General features: G+C 47.7%; 1 gene segment (V, D, J or C); it reads left to right on the forward strand.

Moving 5' to 3' along the window:
- The first annotated feature begins 1,541 nt into the window (after positions 1-1,541).
- Positions 1,542-2,231, forward strand: LOC140247906 (Ig kappa chain V-III region MOPC 63-like). The segment is given in 1 exon segment: positions 1,542-2,231. A coding segment is annotated over 1 exon segment (690 nt).
- Positions 2,232-9,356: the final 7,125 nt, after the last annotated feature.

Raw genomic sequence — 9,356 nt, forward strand, 5'->3', positions numbered from 1 at the left:
GCCTATTTTTGCAACACTCAGAATGTGGAAGCTGTGTGTGGCAGGTAGTAGGGAGAAGGCTGCTCCTCAGTAATGCACATTGAGTTCATAGAATCAGAGTCATAGAATGGCTGGGATTGAAAGGGACCACAATGATGACTGAGTTTCAACCCCTTGTTATGTGCAGGATTGCCAGTCACTACAACAGGCTGCCCAGAGCCACATCCAGCCTGGCCTTGAATGCCTCCAGAGATGGGGCATTCACAACCACCTTGGGAAACTTGTTTCAGTGCGTCACCACCCTCGAAGTGAGAAAGTTCCTCCTAATACCAAAACTAAATCTCCCCTATCCAACTGAAATATCCCCAGAATAAAACCGTTCCCCCTTGTCCTATCACTATCCACCCTTGTAAAAACACGCTCCTCCTCCTTTTTACACACTGCTTTGAAATACCGGAAGGCCACTGTGAGGTCTCACTGTGAGGCCTCCCCAGAGCCTCCTCTTCTCCAAGACAAAAAAGCTCTGTTCCCTCAACGTTTCTCCATAGGAGAGGTGCTCCAGCCCTCTGATCATCATAGTTTTCCTCCTCTGGACTCGTTCCACAAGGTCCATGTCTTTCTTGTGCTGGAGGCCCCAGGCCTGGATGCAGTACTCGAGGAGGGCCCCAGGCCTGGACTCACTGAGGACTCCAGCAGGGGCCTCACAATAGCCAAGTAGAGGGGGACAGTCACTTCCATCTCCCTGCTGGCCACTCCTCTTTATATGCAACCCAAGACACAGACCCTACGTGTGCCATGGGTGCACAGCTGCAGCGGGTGCTGCTGGCTGCCACAGCCCCAGGTGGCTCTAAATCTCCTGCCAGGCCGGGAAGGCCCATGGCCACTTGCTGCTGCCAGCACCATGCTGCAGGCCGCTTCTCTGGGACAGCCTTTCAGAGTGCTTTCATCCACTGGTACCAGCACAGACTCAGAGAGGCCCTGAAGCACATTCGGTGCACGTTCTGTCTTCTCTGATGAGTCGTACAGAGAAGCTTCCTTGGCTAGCATGAAGCAGGCGGACCCATCTGGATTCTGGCAATGAGAAGTCACAAAGGCACAGGAAGCCACCTATGACTGGGCTTACTGGGAACCCAACAGCCCTACAGAGCCCCCAGCAGCCAGAACACCACTTGGCTGTGCTCTCACTAGGGCAGGGGCTGCAGCAGCAGGGATGCACAGCAGCAGAGAGCTGTAGGGAGCCTGCACAAGGACATGCTCTGCTTCACAAAACAGACCCTGCAATGCCAGAACACTTGTGGACATGGCCTCACATCCCCTCTGCACCTTTATTCATGGCAAAGGCTATGTGGGCTCTAAAATGATTCCCTATCCTGTACGGTTTGCCCCAGGCTACAAGGTCCCTCTGTGGTGCTGCTTTCTCACAGCAACACCTGCTGGCTGTGCAGGGCCCCTCTCTGGGTGGCCCCTAGTGACTCACATCCTTCCCTCAGGCACAGCCCCTGTCCCTGCCACACAGCTGGGGCCTTTCTCTGGGGCAGAGGCAAGCAGGCACCCTGAGAAGAATGCTGCTGACAGTTCTGGCCCTGGCAGAAGCCTGCTTGCACCCATTCCACTCCCTGTGGAGGATGCACTGGGAACAGCAGCGGCAGGAGGCTGTTCCGCATACAGCTGTGGGCAGCAGGCTGGCAGTGCTTGCTGTCTTTTCTCTCCTTCTGATAGATGGACATGCACAAGTGCAGCTGCAACAGCGTCCGCCATCTGTTACCAAAAAGAGATCCAAAACTGTGAGTATTGAGTGCAAAGTCGAGGGCATAGATGACTTCCAGGCTGCCTACATCCACTGGTACCGACAAATGCCTGCCAGAGCTCCTGAAAGGCTTCTCTACATTAGAGGGGCAGCAGATGTTTACTATGTTTCGGATTCCTATAAGAACAAATATTTTTCTTATAAAAGTGAGAATAAAGTCTGCACTCTCTCGGTTCTTAATGTACGTGATGATGATGAAGGTACCTACTACTGTGCCTACTGGAAGTCTCACAGAGGGAACAGACTGCAGGCAGCCCTTACAGAAAGCTGGTTGCAGTTCAGCGGCACACTTTCATTCAAGGGCCAAGAACCACAGCTGCCTTCCTGCCCCCATCCCTCAGCCTTCGTGACATCCCAACAAGCTTACATGGGGAACGATAACCAAGAGGAAAGCCGTAACACTTACATGGCGACCACATTGAAAACACACTGTACTGTGGGCTGATGAAAGTTGCTTCTTGGATAGATCCAGGGGTCTGTGCATAGTGGCCTTGGGAAGGGAACAACTGATTAACCCCACTTTCAGTGGGCTGCCCAGGGAGGCTGAGGATGCCCTGTACCTGGAGAGGTGTTCAAGGCCAGGTTGGATGAGACCCTGGGCAACCTTATCTAGTCAGTGTGGAAGTTTGTGGCCCTGCCAGGCATGGGTGTTAGAGCTTCATGATCCTTGAGGCCCCTTCCAACCCGGGTCACTCTGTCATTATCTGATTCTGAACTTTTGGTTGGCCCAAAAAGGTCAAATGTATGACTAAAATGTGTAGAAGATAACCTCAGGACTGTAGCTCCATCACATTGCCTACAGGCAGCATTAGGGCACCTTCTGACATTTCATCTGGGGCTGCAGGGCCAGTGACCTCGATATGTGTAGCCAGGAACTCTCCCATCCCTTGCTTCTCCCACTCTCTTTACTGACAACAGCTTTTCTCCTCCCGCACCAGGTGCTTGTGAATTCCTGCTTACCTTTCAGTTTCTCTCCAGCATGGACATCACATCTGCTCTATGTTTTATATAAGACCATAAAATCGCCTAATTTTCAAAGTTTGCAAGTCTCTGAGCAAAGTGTGATACTCTCTTTTGTCCTTAAGGGGAAATATTCCCTCTAGTTATTATTTAGAGTAAAATGCTACTGTCACTCTTGACAAGAATCCTTCCTTCTATGAAATCTGAATTATTCTACAATAAAACTTATCATCTTCTTGGCTTTGTGGTGCAAAAGATCGACATTTGCCTTTTTTTGATTCAGTTGATTCAATCTGTTGCAAGAGCACAGAATTACCACAATAAAAAGATAAAGAAACACAAACCTTTATTTGTACAAGGTAATTTATCTTATTGGATAGTTAAGGCATTGTTTTAATCTTCACAGGAACTAGAGGTCAACTACTATTTTAATTAATGATTTAATCATGTCATAAATTATTAACTACGTAACAAATATATGAAATACTACATAACAAATTTAAATATAAAATACATATTTAATTAATAAGAGTAAACTCTATTATTGTACATTCTCATACTGTATGTTGTATATTATTAGATATTACTATATAACTATATACATATTATAAATATGCAAGTGTTAAATGCTACTGTTTCCTACTGAGACATAATAAAAACAGTTCAAGAATGGCGTAGCAGTAGGAGAGAGAGGTTCATGGAGTTCGGGGGGCATCCTCTTCAGAGATCAAGTTGTGTTATGTTATCCGATGGTGAGCGCTCTTGGCTCACGCTGCCATCCATAGGAGCTGAGGTGGACTTCAGCCTTCTGCAAGAGAGTTTATATATTGTACTACAGCTTTATGAGCTGGCATTTGAACTTGTCTTCTTTCGTCTCTCGACTGAGCAACCTGCAGCATTCATGCAGCATTTGCTGCTGACTGTAACTCTCAATTGTGCTTAGATCTTTATACAACTCTTTACACCACTGTTAGCACTTATTGTAAGATTGCACTGAGGTGTTTCCAATTCTCCCCGCTCAAAGATTTCATTTGCCCTTTCTTTGCTGACACTTACTCTGGCAGGACTCCTACTTTCTCCCACTCCTGGCCTCCCTCAGGATCTTCTGACGCCTGGTGAGAAAAGTTTGAAGATGATAAGTGATGAGAAATGCATTGCCCCAGGATACATACTCAAGAGGGAAATGGCTGTGCAACTCTGACTATAGAAATATGAAGGTTTAGGGCATTGTAGTTTGTACAAAGCACTGGAGACTCCCTGCTGCTTGTTGCATACCCATGCCGCTGAAAACAAAAGTATGATATACAACACTCCTCATCATAGAGTATTTGAGACTTGCTATCTGATGCATTTCATTACAAACTCCAGAATGTGAGTAGTAAAGCAGAGATACATACTACATTATTGTGAGGAGATGAGACAGACCCGTGTGACCTAAGCAGAAATTTTTCTCCAGGAGCAGAAGATCAAATACTCTCTGTTAGTTTTGTCATGGCTCGTGTGTTGCAGACAGCATTTCATAAGGGACTGGCATGTGTTTAAGTGCATTTGTGGTTCATCCAGCATGGAATTAGGGATGGGAAGACATTTCTGAGGAAGTCAGCTTGATTCATTCTCTCTCTTGAGTACTTGTTTAAGGTGTTTCAAGATGTTATTTGTGTGGGAAGTACGTCTTTTCTTAGATCCCCATTTCTGCCCTGGTGTCCTTTGTGGAAGCTCTGGAGGTTGGATACAGCAAACACAAAACCCCTTATCAAAACCTAAGGCATGCTGCAGCTGTGATACAAACAGTCCATTGCCTCCTTTTCAAGACAGCTGTAGTGGTATGTATTGGCATCCCTGATACAGAAGGAAATGGCAGCAGGTTTTCTTGGTAAAGAGATAATTGTTTTCCATGGCAGCACCCATTTGTACTGTAGAAACAATATAATTTGCCATATGTGTGATAACACAAGTAGGCATTTGGGATTATTTAGAAGAATCTGTGTGTGGCTTTGGGTAACTGTTTCAATTGACTGGAGTGAGGATGAGTGAAAAACCCAAGCTGAATTCTCCTATCTGCCACTGATCTCCTGACTGAGTGTAGCAAGTCAGCTTGCTGGAATTTCACTTCCCTTGCTGTGAACAAACAAATCTCCTAAGCTTTCTTCAGAATACAAAATGAAATCATTTGCTGCTTAACCCAGTTTGGCACCTCTTTTCAATCTATCACTCACCAGTTTCGGATGGTGTAGAGCCTGGTGGGGCGATGTCTCTTGGCCCCACGAGGAGGTGGATCCACGTCCATTGGTTCCTGTTCTTCTGGAGGTGGATCCACCTCCATTGGCTCCACTGCATCTTCAACTACCATCAGATGAATGATTTCTCTCCTCCCCATCAGGCACATCTTCTTCTGGGGAGGAGGAGCCATCAAGACGTGTTGAGCTCTTCTTCTGCTTCTTCCCTCCTGCTGGTCTAACACGGGATGGCAGTTGAAGGGCTCGGAACACTGGTGACATCAGCTGTGTACCAGTGTTCCATGGCAACCCAAGCATGGCAGTTGGGGCCTATGGCCTGAGAGCTGCCCCAGTTTTGAAGAAGCAAGGACAGGGGGTACTGAGGGACCCTATTCTGGGTAGGACTGTGCCATGGTGCTTGCTAGAGAGAACCTGTAGCCAGGCCTTGGGCAAAAGGCCCCGTAGAGACTCCAGTCCCTTCTTCGTGCCGTGCCTCCAATCCATTTGTACTGATGAGTGGCAGGATCAGGCCAGGAGAGCCTTCTACTTGGCAGCTGCCTGGCTGCCTGCAAGTGGATGCAGCCTGTTGCCCAACAGGAACGGAGAGAGCACAAAGGGTACTGACACCCTGCAGGCAGCCTAGGGACATGCACTCAATAAAGAACTGCTGAGTTTCAAGGGTGGTGGGAGTTCTTTTTTGCTCTCTGTATACAGAGACTCCTTGCTTATATTTCCTACCTTTCCGATCGCCCACCTTCCCTTCCCGATTTCCCTAAATGCTTAGGACTTGTCACAAACTGGTCGAACCAACATCTGAACTATTGTTTCTTAATCTCAAGCTGGGTATACCTACATAAAAGAAACTTGCCCCCCTCCCATAAATTGGAGCGAGACATTTATTATTGGCATCAAGGACAGGATACCCGCCGTGAGAGTGTTGTCCTCCCAGATCTAGTCGAAACCTTTTCTGAGTGCACCTCCTGCAGTTGCAAAGAACTACAGTTTTTGATAACTGAGATTTGAGCACCTCTCCCTGAAGGGTTGCCGTTAGGGTTAGAGTAGAGCTAGAGTTAGTGTTATCAATTAGGGTTAGTGTTAGGGGTACAGTTAGGGTTAGGGGTAGGTTTAGGGTAGGGTTAGGTTTAGGGTTATCAATTAGGGTAGGGGTTAGTGATATATTATGGCTAGGGTTAGGGATAAGATTAGGCATAAGGTTAGGGTTAGGTTTAGGTTTAAGTTAGGGTTAGGGTAAGGGTTAGGTTTAGTGTAATCAGGGTTAGGGTTAGGGTTAGGGTTAGGGTTAGGGTTAGGGTTAGGGTTAGGGTTAGGGTTAGGGTTAGGGTTGGTGTTAGACTTAGGATTAGGGTTTTTGTTAGGGTTAGGTTTAGGGTTATGTTTTGGGTTAGGGTTGGTTTTCGGGTAGGGTTAGGGTTAGAGCTAGGTTTAGGTTTAGGGTTAGGGTAAGCTTTAGTGTTAGGATTAGTGTTAGCATTAGGTTAGGTTTAGGTTAGGGTTAAAGTTAGGGTAGGGTTAGCGTTAAGGTTAGGCTTAGGGTAGGGTTAGGGTTAAGGTTAGGCTTAGGCTTAGGTTTAAGGTTAGGGCTAGTGTTAGGATTAGGTTTCAGGTAGGGTTAGAGTTAGGGTTAGAATTTGGGTTAGTGTTAGGGTTAGGGTTAGAGTTAGGTTTAGGTTTAGTGTTAGGGTTAGGTTTAGGGTTATTGTAGGCTTAGGTTAGCTTTAGGTTTTGGGTTAGTGATAGGGTTAGGGTCAGATTTAGGTTTGTTTTCGGGTTACAGTTAGGATTAATGTTAAGGTTAGATGTAGTGTAGATTTATTGCAGCGATATGGTAAGGGTTGGTGTTAGGTTAAGGTTAAGGTTAGCGGTAGGGTTATGTTTGGGGTTTGGGGATCGGGTAAGGTTTAGGGTTACGGTTGGGTTTTTCAGAAGGTTTAGGGTTAGTGATATTGTTAGTGTTAGGATTTGGGTTAGGTTTACTGTTACAGTTAAGTATTAGTTCTAGGGTTAAGTTCAGGGTTAGGCTAGGTTTAGGTTTAAGGTTAATGCTAGGGTTTGGGTTTCGTATAGGTTTAGGGATAATGTTAGGATTAGAGTTAGTGTTAGGTTTGGTACTGGGTTATGGTATGGGTTAGAGTGTGGTTTAAAATTAGGGTTAGGGTTAGGAATAGGTTTAGGGTTAGGTTTATGTTTAGGTTAAGGGTTAGGGTTAGGGTTAGGGTGGGTTAGTGTAGTTGTATGCCTGAGTAGCTCTATGCTGTATGCAATTAGCAAAACAGAACAGTAACCATTTTGACGCAGAAATGACGAGCTTGGCGTGAGTTTTCCTTTCCTGTCCTTCACCTCTGGCCCTGGAGCATACAGGAAGTAGCTTCTCATCTTCCCTGATACCCGGGGGAGACTAGTGGCGAGGAGCAGGCCTGGTGTACTCTGAGTGGCTGTGCTGGGATGGCATGAGGGGTCTGCTAGAGGGTCTGTGAGATCCTTGAGGTTTTGTGGTGGATTTTTCACTCTGAGGATGAGAGGGCTGACTTGGGTTTGCTGTCCTAAGTGTTTTCTCCCTCCAGCTACTGAATGTGTGGCTGAAAGTAAAGTCAGGCCACACATGATAGTGCACAAAGAATAGATGGAGGTTGATTGAGTGTCCAGATAAGTAATCAGGACATATTAGATCTCTGGATCCCTGCCACCTCTGGAGTAGTGATCTTGAAAGGAGGGCTGAGGGGCAGAGGGCCCAGTTCCACAGATGTCTGCGCCCCATCAGTTGAACCTCACTGAACTTCAAGCAGCATGAAAGTGTTCATAGGCTTACATCATGAGAGGAAAGGGAGGTGATTCTGTTTCTTGCACAGTGACTAAATTAGAGCCAGCATGCCAAAAAACTCTGCAGCATGTTGTTGAGCTAAGGCAAACTAAGATGTTTTCGGTGGCGTTTCCGATGACAGTGTCATCTTGTCTTTCCACCGCTGTTCCCGTGTTGGAGAAGTCAGGCTTTGTCTTGTTACACACTCCCAGTAATTTTGAGGAAGGTGGAGGGATTCTGGTTCGAAGAGCACCTGTCCTTAGGATGGATTCCCAGTGCCTGTTTTGCCACTTTCCAGAGAGACTAGATGCCACTTGGGCTCTGAGACTGCCCTTAACTTTATGTGGTGTTCTTAGGGTTCCAGGTCCTTCTTCGTAGCCTTCCAGAGCTTCCCTAGGGAAGCTGTCAACTCTGAGTTATTTTTCATTCTCTCTCTCTCTCCTCATCTGGCGGACTCATGGCACACGTAGGGTCTGTGTCGTGGGTTGCATATAAAGAGGAGTGGCCAGCAGGGAGATGGAAGTGACTGTCCCCCTCTACTTGGCTATTGTGAGGCCCCTGCTGGAGTCCTCAGTGAGTCCAGGCCTGGGGCCCTCCCCGAGTACTGCATCCAGGCCTGGGGCCTCCAGCACAAGAAAGACATGGACCTTGTGGAACGGGTCCAGAGGAGGAAAACTATGATGATCAGAGGGCTGGAGCACCTCTCCTATGGAGAAACGTTGAGGGAACAGAGCTTTTTTGTCTTGGAGAAGAGGAGGCTCTGGGGAGGCCTCACAGTGAGACCTCACAGTGGCCTTCCGGTATTTCAAAGCAGTGTGTAAGAAGGAGGAGGGGCGTGTTTTACAAGGGTGGATAGTGATAGGACAAGGGGGAACGGTTTTATTCTGGGGACATTTAGGTTGGATAGGGGAGATTTAGTTTTGGTATTAGGAGGAACTTTCTCACTCCGAGGGTGCTGTAGGATCAACAGGAGTGCTGTGCTGGGCTTGGCCCTGCCCATCAAGGCTGAACAGACCAAGTTCACTTAGTCTTTCTTCGCAGGGGAGATGTTCCAGGACCTTCTCCATCTTCGTGGCCCTCCGCTGGACTCTTTCCAAGAGATCCCTGTCTTTTTTGTACTGGTGAGCCCTGTACGGGAACCCAACAGCCCTGCAGAACCCCCAGCAGCCAGAACACCACTTGGCTGTGCTCTCACTACGGCCGGGGCTGCAGCAGCAGGGATGCACAGCAGCAGAGAGCGGTAGGGAACCCACACAAAGACATGCTCTGCTTCACCAAAACAGACCCTGCAATGTCAGAACACTTGTGGACATGGCCTCACATCCCCTCTGCACCTTTATTCATGGCAAAGCCTATGTGGGCTCTAAAATGTTTCCCTTTCCTGTACGGTTTGCCCCAGGCTACAAGGTCCCTCTGTGGTGCTGCTTTCTCACAGCAACACCTGCTGGCTGTGCAGGGCCCCTCTCTGGGTGGCCCCTAGTGACTCACATCCTTCCCTCAGGCACAGCCCCTGTCCCTGACACACAGCTGGGGGCTTTCTCTGGGGCAGAGGCAAGCAGGCACCCTGAGAAGAATA

The sequence above is a fragment of the Excalfactoria chinensis genome, chromosome 2 (assembly GCF_039878825.1).
Source record: "Excalfactoria chinensis isolate bCotChi1 chromosome 2, bCotChi1.hap2, whole genome shotgun sequence".
NCBI classification, from domain to species: Eukaryota; Metazoa; Chordata; class Aves; order Galliformes; family Phasianidae; genus Excalfactoria; species Excalfactoria chinensis.